The following is a 26,502-nucleotide window of genomic DNA, read 5'->3' as shown; positions in this document are numbered from 1 at the left end:
TGTGTTTACAGCAGGTCATAGGGGGTATTTGGATGAGTGTGTGTTTACAGCAGGTCGTGGGGGGGTATTTGGATGAGTGTGTGTTTACAGCCGGTTGTGGGGGAAGGCTGCTGCTGGGATAAAATTGGAAAAGTGAAAGACCTACCTTGGCCCTCGCTAAAAGTGGAGCTAAGATTAAGCTGGAGCTTTAACATTCGGACTGAGTGGTTGTGCCTTTCATTTAAACTGATACAAATCATTTACGCTCAATATCAAGAGAGGTATTTGGACTGAGAAACCACTCACAATCAAGAGTTAATGAAACCTTCAGAAGATCAAACTGCAGATAAATTGAGGTGTACTTCACAGACACAGTGTGTCAATTTCACTTGAGTTAAGATCATTTGGCCCAATCAGCAAAGAGAATTATAGGACATTAGATCATTTACATCAAGATATAACTATAACACTTTGAGTAAATGTACCTTTTTGAACTTTATCACACAGTAGGTAAACCTCATCTCCTCCAACTACACATCCAGCAGTCTTATCCATTCTGACAATCCTCAAATTTGATGCATTTGGTGCCTCTGGAACATTCAAAGTAAAAGTTAAGAAAGACTTTGGAGAAAAAGAATTAAAAACAAAACCACAATTTACACTTTCATTTTTGTTGTGATGGTAGTCAGAGGCTTCAGGCTCCATAAAAATGCATTTGTTGTAATCATAGAATGCTTTGCTGCTTTTGTCTGGCACAAATTAAAAAGTCAGCCTTACATTCCTATAGCAGCTTTCACAGGTTTTCCCAGATAATGACAGGTAGGCACTATTGTAGGAAATGCAGCAACCAATTTGCACAGAGCAAGATCACACAGGCAGCAAAATGACGATGACCTGACCATCTATTCTCATGATGTTGGCTCTGGCCATCACGGGGGAGTTAGTGATGCGAGATCCTTTATGTCTCTTGGAGAAAACACCCAGAGCCTTGGTTTAATGTCTCATCTGAAAGTACAATACTCCATCAAGCCTCTCCTGGACAGAGGACCAAGGATTTATGCTGAAGGTTCTGAAAAGGTGCAGGGAGAGACAGAGACCAAAAGAGCTTCTCAGAGCTACAGTGGGTGGATCTCACTTCAGTGCCCAGTTTAAAGGTAATTGAGGAAAGAAGTTCTTTTTATTTATTCAAGGGATGTGGGTGTCACTAACTGGGCCAGCAATTATTGCCCAAGTCTTCTTGCCCCTTTGGAAGGTGGTGAGCTGTCTTTTTTGAACAGTGTAGGGACAACCACAATGCTGTCAGGGAAGGAATTCCAGGATCCTCACCCAGCGAAACTGAAGGAATACATTTTTATGCTGGTGATTTATTTCCAAGGCAGCATGAGGAGTGGTTTGGAGGGGAACTTGAAGGGGGTGGTGTTCCCATGTATTTGCTGCCCTTGTCCTTTGAGATGGAAGTGGTTGAGGGTTTGGAAGGTGCTGTCTAAGAAACCTTTGGTGAATTTTTACAGTGCATCTTATAGAGACCATTGGTGGTAGAGGATTTGTGAATGTGGTGCCATTGAAGCAGGCTGCTTTGTCCTGGACGGTGTTAAGTTTCTTGAGTATTCTTGGAGATGCGCTCATCCAGGCAAGTGAGGAGCATTCTATCACACTCCTGGAATGGGCCTTGTAAATAGTAGTCAGACTTTAGGGACTCAGGAGGTCAGTTACTCGCTGCAGTATTCCTAGTCTCTGACTTGGGCCTGTATCCTTGTATTTGTATGGTTGGTTCACAGAGTTTCTGGTCAATGGCATCACTTGGATGTTGATCGTGGGGGATTCGGTGATGGTTGGTCATTGATGAAGTGGCTGAAGATGGTTGGGCCTAGGTCATACCTGGCTCATAGGAAGATGGTTGTGGTTGATGGAGGTCAGTCATCTCAGCTCCAGGACATCTCTGCAGGAGTTCCTCAGGGCAATGTCCTCGGCCCAAATATCTTCAGCTGCTTCATCAATGAACTTCGCTCCATCATAAGGTCAGTTTGGGGATGTTCACTAATGATTGCACAATGTTCAGCACCATTCATGACTCCTCAGATACTGAAGTAGTCCATACTCAAATACAACAAGATCTGGACAATATCCAGGCTTGGGCTGCCAAGTGGTAAGTAAAATTTGCTCATAGAAATACCATGCAATAACCATCTCCAATAAGAGACAATCTAACTACCATCCCTTGACAATCAAAGGTATTACCATCACTGAAACCTCCAATATCAGCATCCTGGGAGTTATCATTGATTAGAAACTCAACTGAACTAAGCACCTAAACTGAGTGGCTACAAAAGCAGGTCAAAGGCTAGGAATACTGCAACAAGTAACTCCCCTCCTGACTCCCCAAAGCCTGTCCACCATCTGCAAGGCACAAGTCAGCAGCATGATGGAATACGCCCTACTTCCTTAGATGGGGGCAGCTCCAACAACACTCAAGGAGCTTGACATCATCAAGGACAAAACAGCCGCTTGACTGGCACCACATCCACAAGCATCCACTCCCTCCACCACCGATGCTCAGTAGCAGAAGTGTATACTATGTACAAAATGCACTGCAGAAATTCACCAAAGATCCTCAAACAGCACCTTCCAAACTCACATCCACTTCCATCTAAAAGGACAAGGACAGTAGATACATGGGAACACCACCACCTGCAAATGTCCCTCCAAGCCACTCACCACCCTAATTTGGAAATTTACTGCCGTTCCTTCAGTGTCGCTGGGTCAGAATCCTGGAATTCCCTCCCTACTTACAGCTCTACTTACAGCACATGGACTGCAGTGGGTTCAAGAAGGCAGCTGAGCACCACCTTTCAAGGGTGGTTGGGATGTGCAATAAATGCTGGCCAGCCAGTGACACCCACATCTCATCAGTTAATTTAAAAAAAAGTATTTTCAACAACAAGAAAATGGTCAATGTTTTCTCAACTCTGACCAAGTAAACATATATTGTGTGGATATTATACTGATCCTAAACTCATTACAGAAAAATAAAGATGGTGTTCTTAAATTATTTTATGATGAAACATATTTTATAGAGGAACTTGTATCTGATTAGCTTAGTGTGAATCTCATAAAAATCAGATTTCACTAGATCCACTCTCGATTGCACGCGACTTTACTCTTAACAAAAATTAATGTGAAGCTAACAGTCCTTCTGGTGGACCCCCTTCATTTAAAAGGTTTCCCCTGTGTGTTCCTTAAATGCCAGCAGGGATTTAAATGTTAAATACTTTTTCTTTTAAAGAGAGAGAATCTGTCAAACATGCTTGATCTGAACATGCTATTTTGGAGAGGAACAGAACAAAGTCTAAAGTATGGCAAATGCAGATCCAATGTTACAACTGGGTAAACTAACAAACATTCTTTGGGACTTTTCAATTCCTGTCTGCTCACAGCTACAGAGTGTGTCACTCAAACTAACCAGATGGGCTTTTATAACAATTAACAGTGGTCAGGAGGCTGTCATTACATTAGATTTTATTTAATTCAAATTTCACCATCTATTATGCTGGGATTCAAACTTATGTCTCAGAGAACCAGCCTGGATCTCTAGATTACTTGCCCGTTGACATTACCACTACACCACTCGCTCCCAAATTTTGATAACAGGGGATGTCAATTTACTGTTAGTTCAAAAGTCTTTCTTGACTTAATTCATCACTGGAGAACTTACAGGGATGATTTCGGGAAAAGAGCAGTAATGTACTCAAGTTACAGCAAGAAAACACAACAGCAGAAGGTGGAGCCCACTGGCTCCATCAATTTTGTTCCACAATTCAACAACATCAATTTATTATCTACATCAACTCTACCTTTTTGTACTATTCTCATATTCTCAGGTTCCTCAGCATCTAAAAATCCATTGACTGCTGCCTTGAATGTATTTCACAGTGAGCCATACACAGCTCTCTCAGCTGGAGAATTCCCAAGATTCACAATTTTCCAAACGAAGACATTTCTCTTTATCTCAGTCTGAAGCAGATGATATTCCAACAAGACTCTGACCCATGTTGCAGATTCCACAGGACACACACTCCAGCATCTACAAAGTCAAGCTCTTTAAGAAACGTATACAATTCAACCAGACCGCTCTTCTAAATTCCAGAAATACAGGTGCAATCTCTTCTATCACTCCACACAGGGCAGGCCCCACACTGTAGGCATCAGTTTAATGAACCTTTGTTGCATTTGTTCTGAGGGAAGTAAATCTCTCCTTAGGTATAGAGACCAAAGCTACACACAGTACTCTGGACTGATCTCACCAAGACTCAAAATAATTTTAATTAGACATCTTTATTCCAACTTCTTTGTAATAATGTCTTTAAAACACCATTTGTCTCCCTAATTATTTAAATTGTTATAAAATGTTTATTTACCAAACAAAGATTCTGTGATAATGAAGATACCGAAATCAGTATTAATGAAAGGGTGAACAAACTTCCAGTTCACTACCACTCTGAGTTTGGCAAGAGGCAGATTTCTAAAGTGCCCACTTACTGCTGTCGTAGATGGGATCAGAAATAACAGGTTCCAATTTACGTGTAAATCGACAGCTGCTGTCTGGAAGCAGGGCTGTAAACATAAGACGCACGACACTCAGGTCCATTTCTTTTGCTTGCTGAATGGAAGCCTGATGGATTAACTCCTTTTCACGTTCTGCAAACAGGCATCACAATAATGCACCATTAATATTCTCACAAATGAAACACAAAGTAAACTTAGACAATATCTTGTATTTATGTAACTCCTTTAATGTGATAACATATTCTGAAGAAAATTACAGATAATCCAATAGGACAGATGACCAAATGTTCAGTCTAAAAGCTAAGTGTGGAAGTATGTCTTAAGGGGGAGAGGTTTAGGGAGGAAATTCCCCATGTTAGAATTCAGGCAGCTGACAGATGGCTGTCAACAGTAGTGATAAAGTTCAGAATTGGAGGCGTGCAGATGAGGATTGAGAGTTTGGAGTTGGAGACAAACATGGGGAATAAAGAAGATATGGAAATTATTGTGCCTGTGCTCACTTTTTGAAACAGCGTTTGAATTCAAGCAAGGAAACAAGACTTTCTCCATTGTCTGAAAGTTTTTCCTTTTTAACTATTTATCCAATTCTCTTTTGAAATATCCTATTGAATCTGCTTCCCTGCCCTTTCAGGCAGTATGCCCCACATCACAACAACTCACAGTTAATCTCTCTGGGTTCTCTGTCAAATATCTTAAAATTCTTAAAATATTTAAAACTTCAAAATTCTCATATCAGCATTGATTAACAGTCTGGTAAAATCATTTTCCTACCTCTGCCAAGAGCATCTTTATCAAGATTTCACGTCAATTGGAGTTCACAAGTTAATTGCAAATAAGTTGAAATTTACCTGTGAGTTCCCTTTGACCGTAACCCTCGCTGTGTCGATGGTTTAATTCTGGGTGAATTACAACTCCATTATTATAACCCATCACATAAGCCTGTGTCATTCTCTGTTCGAGTGTACTGGCAACATTCTTCTTTGTCACATGTAGAATACCGAGGTTCGGAAATCTGGAGAAGTAACAAACATTGTAAATTAACAAGCAATGCTATTTCCACGCAACTGGCTGTTGTTCAGTCAACCAGATTCCCGACACATTGATTCTGAAAATCTTAAACTCAAATTCCCCCCGAGCCAATGCTCTCTGTTCTGTCTCCATTTGTCCTGCGTGGTATCCATATGCTTATTGGGCAGTACCCACTTATCCAGACCCAAAGTGAAGATTAGTCAAGACAGAGCACAGAGTCAGGTGGAAGGTTCTTGGGTCAAAGGCCAGTGGAACACTTCACTATTGAATGTCTGCAGATTTTCACATGGGAATTATAGGGGGCACCAAAACAAATAGAATCTTCCAGGTATAGTCTGAGACAATGGAAGTCTAGTCTGAGACAATGGAAGCTAAAATGGTACTATTTTAAAAGGGGCGCCAGGAGTAAACATACAAATCCTTTGAAGGAGCACATTAAAGTTGAGAAGCCTGTTTAAAATTAAGGCACACAGAATCTGAAGCAAGAGTCTAGAGTACATCAGCAAGAGAGTTATTCTGGAGTTTTACATTTTTCTGGAGGTTTAGCCTCAGCTGGTATATTGTACACAATTGTAGGAACTAGGCTTTAGGAAGAACGTTAAGTCTCGATGATAAGAGATTGACTAGAACATTTGTGTGAGGGAATCTAATTATGTGGAGAGGCAGAGGTTGTGCTGCACTGAGCAGAGAAGTTTAAGGGAAGAATTAGTGGAGCTTTTCAAAGTTATGAAGGATTTTGATATGTAAAGAAGAGTTGGAAGCCAGACAGCACTGATAATTTCTAAGAAAAAATGATTTTTAACACTAAGTTATGATGATTTGGAATGTACTACCTGAGATGTAAGTGAAAGCAGATTGAACAGGGATTTATAAGAAAAATTGATAAGTAATCATAATAGAAACATGGATGTGATTATGGGGAAGTGCAAGAGAGTTTGTCTCATCAGATGGCTTATTCAAAGATTTGGCACAGGAATGGGCTGAATGGTCTCTTTTGCTGACATGAATGCCGCCAATATGTAAAAGAATCTATTTTAAAAGGATGCTATAGAGTTCACATGTGACAACAGATCTCTACAATACACAGGAGATAAGGTGGAAGTCGGTGGAGCAGTGTGCTGTCCTGGATAGAGAACTAGCTTGCAGACAGGGAACCAACCGTAGATATAAACTGGACTGTTTCAGAGTGACAGGCAGTGACTAGTGAGCTATCAATGCTTTGATCCCAGCTAGCCATGATGTATGTTAATGATTCAGATGAAGGAACTAAGTGTAATATCTCCAAGCTTGTTAACAATACAAAGCTGGGTCGGAGGGTGAGCTGTGAGGAGGATACAGAGATGCTTCAGTGTGATTTGGACAGGCTCAGGGAGTGGAAGGAAACATGCAGATTAAGTATAATGTGGATAAATATGCAGTTATTCAATTCAGTATCAAAACAGGAAGGTGGTTTGTTACCTGAATGGGGATAGCTTGGAAAAGGGAAGGTGCAACAAGACTTGGGAGTCCTTGTACACCAGTCTCTGAAAGTAAGATGCAGGTGCACAGTGAAGGGAAACAGTATGTTGGCTTTCATAGCAAAAGGATTTCAGTATTGGAGCAGGGATGCCTTGCTGCAATTGTACGGGGCCTTGGAGAGACCACAGCAGGTATATTGTGTACGGTTTTGGTTTCCTTCCCTGACATGGATGTTCTGGGGTAGGCTGGGAGTGGGCGGCACGGTGGCACAGTGGCTAGCACTGCTGCCTCACAGCGCCAGAGACCCAGGTTCAATTCCCGCCTCAGGCGACTGACTGTGTAAAGTTTGCACATTCTTCCCGTGTCTGCGTGGGTTTCCTCCGGGTGCTCCGGTTTCCTCCCATAGTCCAAAAATGTGCAGGTGAGGTGAATTGGCCATGCTAAATTGCTCATAGTGTTAGGGGCAGGGGTAAATGTAGGGGAATGGGTCTAGGTGGGTTGCGCTTCGGCGGGTCAGTGTGGACTTGTTGGGCCAAAGGGCCTGTTTCCACACTGTAAGTAATCTAAAATCTAAATCTAAAGAGATACAGGAGATGTTAGCCTGGTGGTATTATCACTGTAAAAGTAAGTAATGGTGCTAGAATAATCATCCAGGTTAAATGTTCTGAGATCATGGGTTCAAATACTACCATGGCAGACAATGAGATCTGAATTCAATAAACATCTTGCATTACAAAGCTACCCTCATAGTAACCAAGTAACCATTGCTGACTGTTATAAAAACCCAGCTGGTTCATTAACATCCCTTAGGGAAGGAACTCTGCTGTCCTTAGCTGTCAGATCTACATGTAACTCTAGACTGACAGCAGAGTGGTTTATTCTTAGGGCTTTTACAGTGCAGTGGCAGTTTTCCTCCCATTCTTAGTCAGGAGTCCCAGGTTCAAGTTCCACTTCTCCAGGGGGTTGTATAACATCTCTGAACAGGTTATTTTGAAAATATTTATACTAACCATCTGACGAAACTAAAACTCTTTCAAAGTCTGACAACATGATGACATTGTAAGAGAAAGCTTTAATGTTGAATTATCACCAAAAAAATACATTTTGGAAGAGGTTCTAACTTACGTTGAAATCATTTCCTTTGGACCCACTTGAACTAAACATATTCCTTTTTCACACTGTTTGCCAACGAGACTGTGAGCATGGAGATGCACACTATCCTTCCCATAGGTCACCAACTGAACAACAATCTTTGCCTGTCCAACGTAGTTGCATATCTAAACAAAATGATACAATTACATTACTGATAAATTTAGACATCACAGTACAATATCTGATCTCAACCATGAGAAATACCAGTAAAACAGTTTCCCATTTATTTCACAAATCCCTGAAAACACTATGTGGTGTATTCCATTCCAGCAATATTTCCCACATTTTCCCCGAATTATTTTTTATAACCCTATCGTGTGCTCAGTTGTACAAAAAGTCAAAGGATTCGTTCATTCCAATCAATCAGGACGGATGACTCCCACATTTTATAAATGAATTAAATAAATGCAAAAACCAACTGGTAATTTCTACTTGGTGGTTCTCTACATTGTTTGTTGTTACAATCTGCATTCTGAATAGAAATCAAAATGGGTTCACAGAAGGCACTGTACGTGTGTTCCACCACAATGAAGGAGCTGAACTTCCATATGATTCATCTCTGACATTTTGTCTCATTTCCAGAGTTAGGGACATTATCAATTCCATGAAAATATTAAGTGATTTTCCATTTTAAACAGTGACATTCAGGTGAAGATGATTTTGGAAAGTATTTGGAAAGATACAGTTATAGAAATTTTTCATATTACATTGAGTTAGTCACAGACAGATGGGTGTAACTTGCTCTCAAACAGTTTGCCATCAACAAGGTGTTAGAATCAGACAAGGATTTTCACATCCAAACCACATCCATCAGGAATTATTTCTACTCTTTCAGAGAATTGTTTGCTTCCACCCATCAAAACTTTTCAAACAGCAAGCGTCTGAACGAATGAAATTATCACCCCCAGGAAACAGATATGGTCTTGCAATTCTGAGAAGCATTTTCACACAATTTCAATATATCACTTCACAAATGGATTATCATTTGAAATTCAGACAGAAAAGCAACTTGGAGAGAGTGTAGTACGGATGAAGAAGGGAAATATTGACCAGGATACCAAAAGCAACTTGCTATTCCTCACATTCTGACACTCATTTTGTACATTACATTCATTGAACTCACAGAGCCGGGGCCAGCAACGTAAGGTCTCCTAAAAAAGGTACAGAACAGCTTTTATTATTTATCCCCATCACAGTGCTTGTGAATTTCTGAATAACTGTCATTTTTTTTATCCCAATTAACACTCATAAAAGGGTCAATCAAAATCCTGTATGGCATCACAACTGAATCATCAGTCATTCAGAAATATGTAACCAATTATTATAATTGCACAATATCAGGGTGGCTCCACTTATGTCAAGGGGAACTTCCCAATTTTCAACATACATCGCCACGTGACTTTGTCAGGATATTCCCGACTGTGAAAGTGGTAGTGAGTTACTGAGTCACATGCACTTTGCTGAAATGGAGGCAAAAATAAGTTGCCTGCTTACTGCCACACAACTATGTCATGCATCTTGGAAATACCAGGGACTTCCCCTATATTTCTCATTAAATAGTACAGAAATTGACTCTGCATTTCCAGCCACCTTAAACCAGACACAAACATGGAAATAATTTTCTGAAGTGGTTGCAACAGTATAACAAAAACTGGTATACAGCCAAGTAAGTAAAAGTAAAGCCACCATAAACCCAGAGGACCATAGAGCTCCTTCCTCATTAGAGAGAGGACTGGTAGTGATCAGCCTGAGGGTCACCTCGCCCCAGGTGATGAGAGAGGTTGAGAATGTAGGGCCTCACAATAACCTTCGCCAGTGCCTGAATTGAACCCATGCTGTAGGTGTCACTCTGCATCACAAACCAGTCATCCAGCCAACTGAGCTAACCGGCATGGTGACCCTCAGATTAAACTTAGCACCAGCTGTTGGTTAATGAGAGAGCAGCCCAATGGGCCTCTGGGACTACAGCAACTTTACTGCAAAGCAGCATTTAACATAGCACACACCGTCATAGAATGTGAGAAATTGCAGAGCAGAAGGTTATTCAGCTTTCCATTACCAGGGCAAAGGTAGCTCTTCAATTGAAATCATGGAGATGAAACTCATTTCCCTTTATCCTTCAATAATAACTATCAAATTTGTTTTAAAACTTTTTTATGATGCTTACTTCACCAACAACTTGTAAACTATTTAATTTCTTGATGCCTCCCCACAGCTAATCTCGAGTTTCTGTATTTAGAGAACAAACCGGTCTACAGCAAACAGTTCAAACTTGGACCTGGTTCCTACAGGACCCCAGAGAAAGATCATCAAAGGAGGAGGCCACCTGGCATGTTCTGTGGTGGGAACTGGTCCTCCTGGGAGCAGATGCGGTGGAGGCAGAGGAACTGGGAATAAGGGATAGTGTTTTTACACAGACAGGGTGGGAGAAGGTGTACACCAGGTAGCTGTGTGAGCTGTGCCTATGGCCACTTCCTCCAGACCGAAGGCGTAGCCATGGGCACTCGCGTGGGCCCCAACTATGCCTGTCCCTTGGTTGGGTATGTGGAACAGTCCATCTTCTGCAGCTACACCAGCACCATTCCCCACCTTTTCCTTCACTACATCGATGACTGTATCGGTGCTACTTCATGCCTCCATGAGAAGGTTGAACAGTTCATCAACTTCACTAACACCTTCCACCCTGACCATCTTGGACATTTCCCTCCATTTTCTGGACCTCTCCATCTCCATTAACGTGGACATCTACTACAAACCCACAGACTCGCACAGCTACCTGGACTAGACTTCCTCCTACCCTGCCTCTTGTAATAACGCCATCGCTTATTCCCAATTCCTCCGCTACCACTGCATCTGCTCCCAGGAGGACCAGTTCCACCACAGGATATACCAGATTGGCCTCCCTCTTTAAAGACCACAATTTCCCCTCCCATGGTGGTCGATGGTGCCCTCCAGTACATTTCATCCACTTGCTGCACCTCTGCCCTCTAACCTCACCCCTCCGACCACAGTAAGGGCAGAACCCCCCACTCTGGTCCTCATCTTCCACCCCACCAACCTCTGGATACTCGCATCATCCTGCGCCATTTCCACCACCTACAAACAGACACCACTATCAGGGATATTTTTCCCTCCCCACCCCTGTCTGCACTCGGTAAAGTCGATTCTCTCCGTGATTCCCTTGTCAAGGCCATGCCCACCACAAACCCACCCTCCCCTCCTGGCACCCTCCCGTGCCAATGCAAGAAGTGCAAAACCTGCACCCACATCTCCCCTCTCATCTCCGCCCAAGGCCTCAAAGGAGCCTTCCACATCTGTCAGAGCTTTACCTGCACTTCCACACACGTCAGTTACTATATCTACACTGGGGAGACAGGACACCTACTTGCAGAGCACTTCAGAGAACATCGCTGGGACTCATGCACCAATCAACCCCACTGCCCTGTGGCTAAACACTTTAACACCCCTCCCCCTCTCACTCCGCCAAGGACATGCAGGTCCTGTGCTTTCACCACTGCCAAATCCTTACCACCCAACACCTGGAGGAAGAATGCTTATCTTCTGCCTTGGGACCCTCCAACCACACGGGATCAATGTGGATTGCACCAGTTTCCTCATTTCCCCTCCCCCACCTTATCCCAGATCCAACCTTCCAACTCGGCACCACCCTGACTTGCCCAAACTGTCCATCTTCTTTCCCACCTTCCCACTGCACCCTCCTCTCCGACCTATCACTTTCACCCCCCCACCTCCATCTACCCATCGCATTTCCAGCTACCTTACTCCCCACCCCCCCTCCCATTTATCTCTCAGCCCCCTTGGTCTGCAAGTCTCATTCCTGATGAAGGGCTTATGCGCAAAACGTCAACTCTCCAGCTCCGCGGATGCTGCCTGATCTGCTGTGCTTTTCCAGCACCACCCTAATCTTGACTCTGATCTCCAGCATCTGTAGTCATCACTTTCTTCCTATGGGGTAAAAACAATGACTGCAGATGCTGGAAACCAGATTCCAGATTACAGTGGTGCTGAAAAAGCGCAGCAGGTCAGGCAGCATCCGAGGAGCAGGAAAATCGACATTTCGGGCAAAACCCTTCATCAGGAATAGAGGCAGGGTGCCGGCAGAGTGGAGAGATAAATGAGAGGGGGGGTGGGGAGAAACTAGCATAGAGTACAATAGGTGAATGGGGGTGGGGATGAAGGTGATCGGTCAGAGAGGAGGGTGGAATGGATAGGTGGAAAGGAGCTAGGCAGGTACCACTTTCTTCCTATAGTCTATGCAGAAGTTCAGTAAACTACACATGACTAAATTAAGTATTCAAGAATTCAATACCAACATTAGATTTTTTTAAAATACAGACATCACTTACAATCTTCCTTCCATACTTACAAGAAATAATAATGCATTAGTAAAATTACCGTAAATAGCCAATTATTTCTGCCTACATATAGAAAAGTGCAGCACAGCATCAGGCCCTTTGGCTCACTATGTCTGAAACAGCCATGACATCGTTCTAAACTAATCCTATCTGCCTTATTTGATTTAATTTAATATTCCCTCTCAGTGGACAATACATACAAACACAATTAAAAAAAAATTATTCTCTTAGATGTGCAGAGGCTTACTGCACAGTAAGGGCCCATTAACTCACTATGTCTAAGCCTGCTCCATTTATACTCATCAGCTTCTTCCCCACAGCCTGCAGATTGGCCCTCTCACCAAGGTGCTTGAATTGAACTTTGAAAGGAAGAAGCATTCAGGTACGAAGTGATTCCCCTGCCTGGCACTTCAGTGGGAAGCAGCCCTGGCAGGAAGATCGTGAATGAACAAACTTTCAGTCAGACATCTGCCTCGTCCACAACCGCGTAAGACTGAGGAGCAACTCCACGTCACTGTCACTTCTTTCTTGCCTCATAACATATTCACCCAACCAAATATTTGCATTCAGCAGTAATCAAATCAAGAGAACATCATGTTGGTCATACATGGAGAAATCACAGCAATGTGGAATATAGGATTTAAATGGTTTTAATCTGCAAGCTACCTCTCGCATGTTCAATAAAAGAGATGTTCAAGGTTAGAGTTTTGTGAAAAATTTGCCACATTCAGTGAGTAAGAGGAGCAATGGGCGTGATTAAGAAATTTTTTTTAGGTGCATTCAGCCCCTTGAGCCCATCCACTATTGAATCAGATTAGGCCTGGCCTTTAGGCTTTTTTAAACAAAACGGAAAACATAGCAACTGAAGAGCGAGAAACAGAGTTAATATTCAAGAACTCTGAAGTCAGGTTCTGCCAATTCCGATTTTATTTCAGATTTCCAGTATATGCAGTATTTTGCTTTTACATAATTTCTTTCACCAACCTTTTCAGACATATCAAGACCCATGGCCTTCTGCACCAGAGCTGGGGCACTACCACTGTACCACCAGAGCCCTATTGACCTCAGACCTGTATCATGACTCTGCCTTCCTTGGTTCCATAATCATTCATTTTCTTATGCTACAAAATCTATCAATCAAATTCAAAACTTGAATCAACTCCCAGCCTCGTCAGCTGTTTGAGGGAGTTTCAGATTTCTGTGCATCTTTGCATGGACTGACTGATTGTAAGGTTCTGCCTCAACTGTGGAACATCACTCCCACCAGAGGTAACAGTTTCACTCTATCCTATCGTTCCCTTAATCATCAATTAGATCTGACTAAATCTCCTGAAATTGAGGGAATGCAAAGTTCATTTAAATAACCTGTTCTCATAATTTAACTCTCTTTGACCCAGCCTCATTGCATCTGGAGGATTGTGTAAGGAATCTTGCTGATGGGCAGGGGGCTGCAGACAGCAGCAGACCATAAATAACAGAATCATATTATCCTGTTCCCCATCACTCAGTCACTCAGAAAAACAACCTTCAAATGACACACAAAAGAGCAACATAAACCATTGCTGGACAGCTTTATGCCTTCCAAAGCAGAAAAGGCAAAAATGGAAATGCAACCTCTCCAGGCCACAGGAATTAAGTCATGAAATGTAACACAGATAAAGAGTCAGATGGATTTCAATTTGCTGCACTCACTTCAAGTTCCAAATTTCCTATTCTATCCTGTTTCTGTGATGTGAAGTCCAACTGGTATGAGCCCCACATGACCCTTCTCAGATTTCAGAACAGCAGCTGAAGCAGGATAGAACTATAACTAATCTTTACACACTCCAATAGTTATTCTTAATTAACATGTTCAGATGTGTTATCACACACCTTCAAGGTAGACTGCACTTTGATGTCATCAGGGCCAGAGGTGGGGACACTACCAGTGCCCCATAAGCATCAGTAAACCATGCATCCTCAGAAGCAGATTCAAAGTCAAGCTTCGAGTTTCAAATTGGAGAGGATTGCAGATGGACAAATTGTGATGCAGGAATCAGAGACAAGACAGCTACACTGACCCCATCACCATCACGTAAACTCCACCAGCTGCCATGGTGGGACTGGGAACCCATGCTTCCAGATTATGAAGCTCTCCCTCTAGATCACTATGAGAACATAGAGCAGTACAGCACAGTACAGGCCCTTCAGCCCTTAATGTTGTACCGACCTTTTATCCTGCTATCAGATCAGACTAACCTATCATTCATGTGGCTATCCAAGAGTCGCTTAAATGTCCCTAATGTATCTGACTCTACTACCACCTCTGGCAGTGTACTCCATGCACCCACCACTGTCTCCATAAAGAACCTACCTCTGACATTTCCCCGATATCTTTTATCACCATAAAATTATGCCCCCTTATGATAGCTATTTCCACTCTGGGAAAAAGTCTCTGGCTATCCACTCTATCTATGCCTCTCATCATCTTGTACACCTCTCTCAAGTCAACTCTCATCCTTCTTCGCTCCATTAAGAAAAGACTTGGCTCCCTCAACCTTTCTTCATAAGACATGCCCTCCAGTCCAGGCAGCATCCTGGTAAATCTCCTCTGAACCCTCTCTAAACCTTCTATATCCTTCCTATAAATGAGGTGACCAGAACGGAACACAATATTCCAAATGTGGTCTAACCAGGGCTCTATAGAGCTGCAGCATAACCTCGTGGCTCTTAAACTCAATCCTCCTGCTAATGAAAGTTAACATACCATACGCCTTCTTGACAATCCTATCACCTTTGGTGGCAACTTTGAGGGATCTATGGACATGGATCACTCTGTTCCTGCAACTGCCAAGAATCCTGCCTTTAATCCTGTATTCAAATTCCACGTTCCGAAGTGAATGACTTCACACTTCACACTTCTCCAAGTTGAATTCAATCTGCCACTTATCAGCCCAGTTCTGCATCCTGTCAATGTCCCGTTGCAACCTACAACAGCCCTCCACACTATCCACAACTCCACCAAACTTCATGTCATCAGCAAACTTACTAACCCACCCTTGCACTTCCTCAATTAAGTCATTTATAAAAATCATAAAGAGCAGAGATCCCAGAACTGATCCCTGCAGAACATCACTGCTCACCAAGCTCCAGACTCAATACATTCCAGTTACCACCACCCTCTGTATTCTGTATCCAGACAATCAGATTTCCCTCTATCCCATCCCTCCTTATCTGAATGACCATCCCTCCTTATCTGAATGAGCCTACCATGGGGAACCTTATCAAACACCTTGCTAAAATCCATGTACACCACACCCACTGCTCTACCTTCATCAATGTGTTTTGTCACATCCTCAAAAATTCAATAAGGTTTGTGAGGCATGACCTGCCACTCTCAGAGCCATGTTGACCATCTCTAATCAAACTATGACTTTCAAAGTAATAATAAATCCAGTCTCTCAGAATCCTCTCAAATAATTTGCCCACCAGAGATGTGAGACTGACTGGTCTGTAATACCCAGGATTCTCTTTCTTCAACAAGGGAATAACATTTGTCACCCTCCAAACATCTGGCACTACTCCAATGGACAGTGAGGACACAGAGATCATCGCTAAAGATGCAGCAACCTCTTCCCTCACTTCCTGTAGTAACAACATAGGAAGGGAAAAGATTGAGAGTCTGAAGGGAGATTACAGAGAGTTAGGCAGGAATTTAAAAAGGAGGTCCTCGAGAGTAGTAATATCTGGATGACTCCCGGTGCTACGAGCTAGTGAGGGCAGGAATAGGAGGATAGAGCAGATGAATGCATGGCTGAGGAGCTGGTGTATGGAAGGAGGATTCATATTTTTGGATCATTGGAATTGCGTTTGGGGTAGAAGTGACCTGTACAAGAAGGACGGATTGCACCTAAATTGGAAGGGGACGAATATACTTGCAGGGAAATTTGCTCGAGCTGCTCAGGAGGATTTAATGTGGGGGGTGGGACCCAGGGAGATAGTGAGGAAAGAGATCAATCTGAGACTGGTACAGTTGAGAACAGAAGCGAGTCAAACAGTCAGGGCAGGCAGGGACAAGGTAGGACTAATAAATCAAACTGCATTTATTTCAATGCAAGGGGCCTAACAGGGAAGGCAGATGAACTCAGGGCATGGTTAGCAGCATGGGACTGGGGTATCGTAGCAATTACAGAAACATGGCTCAGGCATGATCAGAACTGGCAGCTTAATGTTTCAGGATACAAATGCTACAGGAAGGACAGAAAGGGAGGCAAGAGAGGAGGGGGATAGGTGTTGTTGATAAGGGATAGCATTACAGCTGTGCTGAGGCAGGATATTCCTGGAAATACATCCACGAAAGTTATTTGGATGGAACTGAAAAATAAGGAAGGGATTATCACCTTATTGGGTTTGTATTATAGACCCCCTAATAGTCAGAGGGAAATTGACAAACAAATTTGTAAGGAGATCTCAGCTATCTGTAAGAATAATAGGGTGGTTATGGTAGGGAATTTTAACTTTCCAAACATCGACTGGGACTGCCCTAGTGCTAAGGGTTTAGATGGAGAGGAACTTGTTAAGTGGGTACCAGAAAATTTTCTGATTCAGTATGTGGATGTACCTACTAGAGAAGGTGCAAAACATGACCTACTCTTGGGAAATAAGGCAGGGCAGGTGACTGAAGTATGAGTGGGAGAGCACTTTGGGGCCAGTGACCATAATTCTATTAGATTTAAAACAGTGATGGATAAGGATAGACCAGATCTAAAAGCTGAAGTTCTAAATTGGAGAAAGGCCAATTTTGATGGTATTAGGCAAGAACTTTCGAAAGCTGATTGGGGGCAGATGTTCGCAGGTAAAGGTATGGCTGGAAAATGGGAAGCCTTCAGAAATGAGATAACGAGAATCCAGAGAAATTATATTCCTGTCAGGGTGAAAGGAAAGGCTAGTAGGTATAGGAAATGCTGGATGACTAAAGAAATTGAGGGTTTGGCTAAGAAAAAGAAGGAAGCATATGTAAGGTATACACAAGATAGATCGAGTGAATCCCAAGAAGAGTATAAAGAAAGTAGGAGTATACTTAAGAGGGAAATCAGGAGGGCAAAAAAGGGAACATGAGCTAGCTTTGGCAATTAGAATTAAGGAGAATCCAAAGGGTTTTTACAAATATATTAAGGACAAAAGGGTAACTAGGGAGAAAATAGGGCCTCTCAAAGATCAGCAAGGCGACCTTTGTGTGGCGCCACATAAAATGAGGGAGATACTAAATGAGTATTTTGCATCAGAATTTACTGTGGAAAAGGATATGGAAGATATAGACTGTAGGGAAATAGATGGTGATATCTTGCAAAAAGACCAGATTACAGAGGAGGAAGTGCTGGATAAATCCCCAGGACCTGATCAGGTGTACCCTAGAACTCTGTGGAAAACTACAGAAGGGATTGATGGGCCTCATTCCGAGATATTTGTATCATCGATAGTCACAAGAGGTGCCGGAAGACTGGAGGTTGGCTAACGTGGTGCCACTGTTTAAGAAGGATGCTAAGGACAAGCCAGGGAACTATAGACCAGTGAGCCTGACATCTGTGGTGGGCAAGTTGTTGGAGGGAATCCTGAGGGACAGGATGTACATGTATTTGGAAAGGCAAGGACTGATTAGGGATAGTCAACATGGCTTTGTGCGTGGGAAATCATGTCTCACAAACTTGATTGAGTTTTTTGAGGAAGTAACAATGAGGATTGATGAGGGCAGAGCAGTAGATGTGATCTATATGGATTTCAGTAAGGCATTCAACAAGGTTCCCCATGGGAGATTGATTAGCAAGATTAGATCTCATGGAATACAGGGAGAACTAGCCATTTGGATACAGAACTCGCTCAAAGGTAGAAGACAGAGGGTGGTGGTGGAGGGTAGTTTTTCAGACTAGAGGCCTGTGACCAGTGGAGTGCCACAAGGATCAGTGCTGGGCCCTCTACCTTTTGTCATTTACATAAATGATTTGGATGCGAGCATAAGAGGTACAGTTTTTAAGTTTGCAGATGATACCAAAATTGGAGTTGTACTGGACAGCGAAGAAGGTTACTTCAGATTACAACAGGACATTGACCAGATAGGCCAATGGGCAGAGACGTGGCAGGTGGAGTTTAATTCAGATAAATGCGAGGTGCTGCATTTTGGGAAAGCAAATTTTAGCAGGACTTATACACTTAATGGTAAGGTCCTAGGGAGTGTTGCTGAACAAAGAGACCTTGGAGTGCAGGTTCATAGCTCCTTGAAAGTGGAGTTGCAGGTAGATAGGATAGTGAAGAAGGCATTTGGTATGCTTTCCTTTATTGGTCAGAGTATTGAGTACAGGAGTTGGGAGGTCATGTTGCGCCTGTACAGGACATTGGTTAGGCCACTGTTGGAATATCGCATGAAATCCTGGTCTTCTTCCTATCAGAAAGATGTTGTGAAACTTGAAAGGGTTCAGAAAAGATTAAAAAAGATGTTGCCAGGGTTGGAGGATTTGAGCTACAGGGAGAGGCTGAACAGGATGGGGCTGTTTTCCCTGCAGCATCGGAGGCTGAGGAGTGACCTTATAGAGTTTACAAAATTATGAGGGGCATGGATAGGGTAAATCGACAAAGTCTTTTCCCTGGGGTTGGGGAGTCCAGAACTAGAGGGCATAGGTTTAGGGTGAGAGGGGAAAGATATAAAAGAGACCTCAGGGGCAACTTTTTCACACTGAGGGAGGTACGTGTATGGAATGAGCTGCCAGAGGAAGTAGTGGAGGCTGGTACAATTGCAACATTTAAGAGGCATTTGGATGGCTATATGAATAGGAAGGGTTTGGAAGGATATGGGCCGGGTGCTGGCAGGTGGAACTAGATTGGGTTGGAATATCTGGTCAGCGTGGACAGGTTGGACTAAATGGTCTGTTTCCATGCTGTACATTTCTATGACTCTATTTCCTGCCTGGTCCAGGGGATTTGAGAGTGTGGTGCTGCAAAAGCACTGCAGGTCAGGCAGCAGAATGAAGGGCTTATGCTTCTTGCTCCTCGGATGCTGCCTAACCTGCTGTGCTTTTCCAGCACCACACTCTTGACTCTGACATCCAGCATCTGCAGTCCTCACTTTCTCCTGGCCCAGGGGATTTATCTATCCTCATAAATCTCAAAATTTTCAGCACATCCTCCTCCCTAACATCAACCTGTTCAAGCATATCAGTCTGTTTCACGCTGTCCTCAGAAATGTCAAGGTCCCTCTCAGTGGTGAAGACTGAAGCAAAGTATTCATTAAGTACCGCCCCTACTTCCTCCAACTCCAGGTGTAAGTTCCCTCCACTATTCCTGATTGGCCCTTCCCTCACTCTGGCCACCCTCTTGTTCCTCACATAAGTGTAGAATGCCTTAGGGTTTTCCTTAATCCTACCCGCTAAAGCTTTCTCATGCCCCCTTCTAGCTCTCCTAAATCCATTCTTCAGTTCCTTCCTGGCTACCTTGTAACCCTCTGGAGCCCTGTTTGATCCTTGCCTCCTCAACCTTAAGAAAGCTTCCTTCTTCCTCTTGACTAGATATTCCACATCCCTTGTCACCCAAGGTTCCTTCACCCTACCATCCCTTCCTTGCCTCAGTGGGATAAACCTATCTAGTACTAATCAGCAACTGCTCCCTAAACAACCTCTATATTTCTATCATGCATTTCCCCGAAAACATCTGTTCCCAACTTAGGCGCCCCAATACCTGCCTAATAGCATGAAATTCCCCCTCCCCCAATTAAATACTTTCCCATACTGTCTGCTCCTATCCCTCTCTATGAGTATAGGAAAGGTCAGGGAGTTGTGATCACTAACACCAAAATGCTCTCCCTCTGAGAGATCTGACACCTGACCTGGTTCGTTGCCAAGCACCAAATCTAATATGGCCTCCCCTCTGACACAACCACAACACACTGACATGCCTGCTCCACACAGCTTTATAGCCCCTTATTCACAAACATGTTTCTTCTTTCAGTCTGTTTTTTTGAAAACCACCACTAAATAAATGAATTAAAACATATAAGTAGTAACAATAAGCAAGCATTGCCCACTCGGGGCAGTGCAACTACAATAGTAATAGGAAAGAGAGCTCTTGTGATGTAAGAGTAATGTCCTTAGCTCTGGGCCAGGAAGCTTAAGTTCAACTCCCACCCACTCTAGAGATGTGTCATAACATATGCCCCAAACATGTTGATTAGAAAATATCAAAAAGAAGGATAGAGTAGGAAGAGAGAGAGGGAGAGGACTAAATTAAAATGGAGTTGGAGGGGGAAATAATGCACTCAGTACCCATGATGTCCATCTCTCGCTAAAGGTGTCAGCGATCTTTCTATTTTATATTTTATGATGAAAAATAATGGGACTTGTATCAAGTCCAAAGATAAGCAGGTTAGGTGAATTGGCCATAGTGTTCAGGGATGTGTAGGTTAGGTGCATTAGTCAGGGGTAAATGTAGAGCAATTGGGTAGGGGAATGGGTCTGAGTGGATTACTCTTCAGAGAGTCACTGTGGATTTGTTGGGCCAAATGGCCTGTTTCCACACTGCAGGGATTCTATGAGTCTGCCTGGTCCAGAGGGAGGGACACTACCACTGTACCATAAACTCTCCCCTATCCCTCTGCTTTTTTAAGATGATAACTTTTTTTTATGTTTTGAGATATCAGAGATCCCTGTAGGTGTTGTTCTGAGTTATGTCACACCCCTGGAGTAGGTGGGACTTTAACTCAGGCCTCCTGGTTCAGGGGTAGGAACACTACCAATGTGCCACAACAGCTCCCTCCCAACACTTCTGTTTTTAGGGAAAATGATAATCCCCATAACCTGCAGATCGTTATCACCATTAGAAACAGTTAACCTTTGCATATCAACCCCTATCCCATCTAATGACCTATCAACAGATCTTTCTATTCCTTATCTCCTTGTATATTTATCCTACTTGCTATGATATCATCTCAAATACTTCCTCATGTGGATATTAAAGCTTCTTGCCAGAGGTAAACAACTATAAACCTTCAACATGTAACGCTACTAGTTAAAATTCTAACCCCTTTCTACAACTCCCTAATCCATACAGACAAACACGGGGGGAAAAATACACTAAGTTGTCATGTTCATAACTAAGATTATTCTGATGTACTAATTTTGTTTTCAGTAATGATCATACACAATCTATTAATACTCAACTGAACAGTTCTTCATAAACTAATCTAGGTATCAAAGGTGCTGCTTTAATTACATGTTTACGTTTTCCTACTAGCTAACATGTGACATATGTTAAAGAACTGTATTGCATCTTTATGAAATCTTAACCATGTAATAAACCTGTGTACTGATGCTTATATTTCCCATATTCCTACATGCCCTGCCACAGGAATTTCAAGTGCTACTCGCAAAGTCGGGACAACACCATTATTTGTTGAACAACCATCTAATCTTCATCTGCATATCTATGAGGGCGTCGCCATTTTCTCACCCGAACTCCGTTTAATGTAGTAGCACTCTAGATCTTCTTTAGCCTCAGCTGCAGTGTGATTTGTTTGCGTTAACTCAAGTAACTCTAGATCTGCTTCCTGTGTCTCAATTAATGAACACATACCAACAAATTCTTTTGAATTATCCTCATTCATAAATAGAGGTTCAGCTACCAATACATATGCTTGTGGTATTACTATGATCCCAATGATCAACTTTGTTAAGCCACTATTCTGGTCCTGCAACTGTTTCATCTCAACTTCAAATGGATTAGAGGCAAAGCCATAAAATGCAGGAGTAGAAATAGGCCATTTCACCCATTAAGCTTGCTCCTCCGTTCAATGAGATCACAGATGTTCTGATTATCCTCACCCCCACTCTCCTGTCTTTTTTTCCTGTCTTTTCATCATAACCCATCCTGATTAAAAATCTGTCTCTCTCAGCCTTGAATATACTTAAAGACCCAGCCTGTGGCAAAGAATTCCACAGATTCATTCCCCTCAGAGAGAAGAAATTCCTTCTCATCTGTGTGTTAAATGGGCGACCCCTTACTTTAAGAATATATCCTTTGGTGCTAGACTCTCCCACAAAGGGAAACAATTTCTCCACAGCTACCCTTAGGCTTTATCAATACTCTGACTTTCATTGAATTTTCTTGAGGGAAAAATAAATCCTTCTCTCCATCAAATACAAAAAATGGTCTCAACAGTACAAACACCTTCTTTATTCTGATCATACTAAACTGCCTTGTCATTTTAAATACTCTTTATCAGGTCACCCTTCGGCCTTCTTCCACCCTGATGAAGTTCACTTTTGGAGAGTCCCCAGGTGTCAGAGGTCACTGATTGGAATGCCATGAACTAATAATCTATTCTCACTTCACATTTGTTGAAAACGCCAAAAGCAGCCTCTCAGCAAAGTACCAGGAAATATCCAGAGAAAAGGCAATGAACCTGTGACAAACACTAATCTTTCAGACATATGAAAGACTGTTACCTCAGTCTTATTACATTAAATATGAAATATAAATACAAATTGCTGTTGAGATGAGGCACAGAAACAGAACTGAACAGGTTAGAGGAACCGTACTGACTGCAGTTCCCTCTTGGGATTTCTGTTTCCTCTGACATTGATATTTTAGCATTTTAAATTTCAGCAGAAGTTTTGTTCCCATTTTAGCTTCCCGTTTTGAACTCGACATTGATTGTATAAAGAAGCCAGATGTTGAACTGATCTACACAACATTCTTTAAATTGAATAAAGATTCCATTTGGTTCAGAAAAGATTTGAGAAGGACCAAAGCGATCAAATCTAAGTTTCATTTTCACATTTGGAGAAGGAATTGATCTTCTCTGTATTGTTACTACAATCATCAGGAATGAGGGGAGCAGAAGTACCACTAAAATCTATACATATTTAACATTATGTTACACCATAGAACTTAAGGCCAAAATATTAACATTATGCCTTAGATGTAGATTTCCTGTGACATTATTTTAAGCACCAGGTTATTTCCTGTTTGCAGATTTTTCACCAATACAAAAATCTAACCCTCCCAAACCCACACAAGTATCTAATCAAGTATAAAGTAAGATTTGAATACATTCTAAATATAAACACTGTAGTCAGAATTCCACCCACCATCTGCCAACTCATTTGCTGAAGTGACAAAAATCCACAGAAATACCCTGAAAATTTATTTAAAATGTTGAGACACATCTGAAATTATTAACTAGCAATCCTGTAGTTTAGATCATTCAAAATCTACAGATCTGAAAATGTGAAAAGTCCAGTTTATTTTAAATACTTCGTACTGAACAAGGGAAGATGGAACAGGCCAAGCTCATTTAATCTGACTTAAGATTCTCTCACATTCTCATTTGTAATAAACAGATTTAATAATGAAACAAAAACCTTCACAGTAGGGTAGGATTTCTTATTTTTCTCACTCGATGCACCAGGTAATCCTCCATGGGATGGTCCCTCGCATCCATAACGGAAACGAAATCCCCTCTACAAAGACAGATCAGATTGGACAGTGAGCATGTACAAACAAGAACAATTTAACTTAATCAGATACACTGGGCACTTAGGAAAAGCATGCAGATAAGAATTTCAGAGACGAGATACCTCAAGTGACATTAGTGCTACAGAGAAGCTGAGATGGTTATTCCTGTAGGAGTCAGAATCGACAGGAGATTTCATCTCAAAGTGTTCAAAATCAAAAAGGGGCTAGACTGAGTAGATAGGGACAAACACCAATTTCACCTGACTGGCAGAAGAACCAGCAACTTCTTTTAAATTGTGACTGATTAAGATCTGGAATGCTGCACCTGAGAGTTTAGAAGACGCAGAAGACATTCAAATCAGGGTGATGGGGAACAGTTGAAGCCCCTCATCCCTGGTCCCATCTGCATCCTCTCTATAGCTTTAATACACTTTGCAAAGTTGACACACAACTCCACATGAAGTTTAGCTAAAGGTCTGGTATTTTCTCCTGCTTCCGTATTTCATGGTGCTGTTTATAAAGCCCAGGGTCCCACTTTTCTTCAAAGAGCTTCAACTTGTCCTGCCACCTTCTTTGTTACCATGGAAACATTGTGGGTCTATATTGGCAGCACGTTTATTCAAAATACCAGGCGCAGCTGATAGTGCCAGAGTCAGTCTCTGATGCATCTAAAGTCAGTTCAGTTTAACAACAGGGAGCAAACTCAATAAATGAGGAGGACTAAATTTCACAAATTAACCTTGAAGATTAACAAACTTTGTGCGATGGAAAGTACACAATTTTAAAAAATTCACGTGAGGGACATAGGTATCACTGGCCAGCCAATGTTTATTGTCTAGTCGCCCCTTGAGAAGGTGGGGGTGAGCTGCCTTTTTGAACCGCTGCAGTCCATGTGCTGTAGGTAGACCCACAATGTCCTTAGGGAGGGTATTCCAAGATTCCGACCCAGTGACAGTGAAGGAACGGTGATATATTTCCAAGTCAGAGTGGTGAGTGGCTCGGAGGGCACTTGCAGGTGATGCTGTTCCATGTATCTGCTGTCTTTGTCCTTCTAGATGGAAATTGTCATAAATTTGGAAGGTGTTGTCTGAGGATCTTTGGTGAACTTCTACAGTGCATTTTGTAGATAGTACGCACTGCTGCTACTGAGCATTGGTAGTGGAGGGACTACTTACTTGTGGATACAGTACCAGTTATGTGGGCTGCTTTGTCCTGAATGTCAAGTTATTGCATATGGTTGGAGTTATACACTGCCAAGTAAGTGTAGAGTATTCCACCACACTCCTGACTTGTGCCTTGTAGATGGTGGACAGATTTTGGAGATAAGTTACTGACTATAGTATTCCTCACCTCTGACCTGCTCTTATAGTCACTGTATTTATATGGCAAGTCCACTTGAGTTTCTGGTCAATAGTAACCCCTAGGATGTTAATAGTGAGGAGTTCAGTGATGGTAATGTCATTGAATTTCTTTTTAACATCACAGTCCAGGTTAAAATTTATTGCCCATCCTAATGCCCAGAGAGCATAGAGTCATAGAGATGCACAGCATGGAAAAAGATCCTTCGGTCCAACCCATCCGTGCCGACCAGATATCCCAACCCAATCTAGTCCCACCTGCCAGCACCCTGCCCATATCCCTCCAAACCCTTCCTATTCATATACCCATCCAAATGCCTCTTAAATATTGCAATTGTACCAGCCTCCACCACTTCCTCTAGCAGCTCATTCCACACACATACCACCCTCTGCCTGAAAATGTTGCCCCTTAGGTCTCTTTTATATCTTTCCTCTCTCACCCTAAACCTATACCCTCTAGTTCTGGACTCCCCAGGGAAAAGACTTCGCCGATTTATCCTATCCATGCCCCTCATAATTTTGTAATCCTCTAATACGTCACCCCTCAGCTTCCGACGCTGCAGGGAAAACAACCACAGCTTGTTCAGCCTCTCCCTGTAGCTCAGATATCCTCCAACCCTGGCAACATCCTTGTTAATCTTTTTTGAACCCTTTCAAGTTTCACAACATTTTTCCGATAGGAAGGAGACGAGAATTGCATGCAATATTCCAACAGTGGCCTAACCAATGTCCTGTACAGCCGCAACATGACCTCCCAACTCCTGTACTCAATACTCTGACCAATAAAGGAAAGCATACCAAACACCTTCTTCACTATCCTATCTACCTGCGACTCCACTTTCAAGGAGCTACGAACCTACACTCCAAGGTCTCTTTGTTCAGCAACGCTTCCTCGGACCTTACCATTAAGTGTATAAGTCCTGCTAAAATTTGCTTTCCCAAAATGCAGCACCTCACATTTAGCTGAATTAAACTCCATCTGCCACTTCTCAGCCCATTGGCCTATCTGGTCAATATCCTGTTGTAATCTGAGGTAACCCACTTCGCTGTCCACTACACCCTCCAATTTTGATGTCATCTGCAAACTTACTAACTGTACCTCTTATGCT

General features: G+C 42.5%; 2 protein-coding genes across 6 annotated transcripts in view; one reads left to right on the top strand and one right to left on the bottom strand.

The window, feature by feature from the left end:
- The window catches only part of LOC122539548 (nuclear factor NF-kappa-B p105 subunit-like), a 96,626-nt gene that overhangs the window by 40,593 nt on the left and 29,531 nt on the right, over nt 1-26,502 (bottom strand). For all 5 annotated transcript variants that reach the window (XM_043674520.1, XM_043674523.1, XM_043674521.1 and 2 more), the window contains 5 exons: nt 23,942-24,040; nt 8,155-8,306; nt 5,391-5,554; nt 4,516-4,674; nt 465-569 (listed from right to left, as the gene is read on the bottom strand). In XM_043674520.1, the coding sequence (XP_043530455.1) occupies nt 465-569; nt 4,516-4,674; nt 5,391-5,554; nt 8,155-8,306; nt 23,942-24,040 (679 nt within the window). The remainder of the gene's footprint in view (nt 1-464; nt 570-4,515; nt 4,675-5,390; nt 5,555-8,154; nt 8,307-23,941; nt 24,041-26,502) is intronic.
- manba (mannosidase, beta A, lysosomal) overlaps nt 1-26,502 on the top strand; it is a 228,725-nt gene that overhangs the window by 199,200 nt on the left and 3,023 nt on the right. The gene's annotated exons all lie outside the window — the stretch shown is intronic.

Source organism: Chiloscyllium plagiosum, chromosome 32 (genome assembly GCF_004010195.1).
Source record: "Chiloscyllium plagiosum isolate BGI_BamShark_2017 chromosome 32, ASM401019v2, whole genome shotgun sequence".
In the NCBI taxonomy this organism is placed as follows: Eukaryota; Metazoa; Chordata; class Chondrichthyes; order Orectolobiformes; family Hemiscylliidae; genus Chiloscyllium; species Chiloscyllium plagiosum.
The sequence above is the reverse complement of the archived record's forward strand: the minus strand, read 5'-3'. Positions and strand labels throughout refer to the sequence as shown.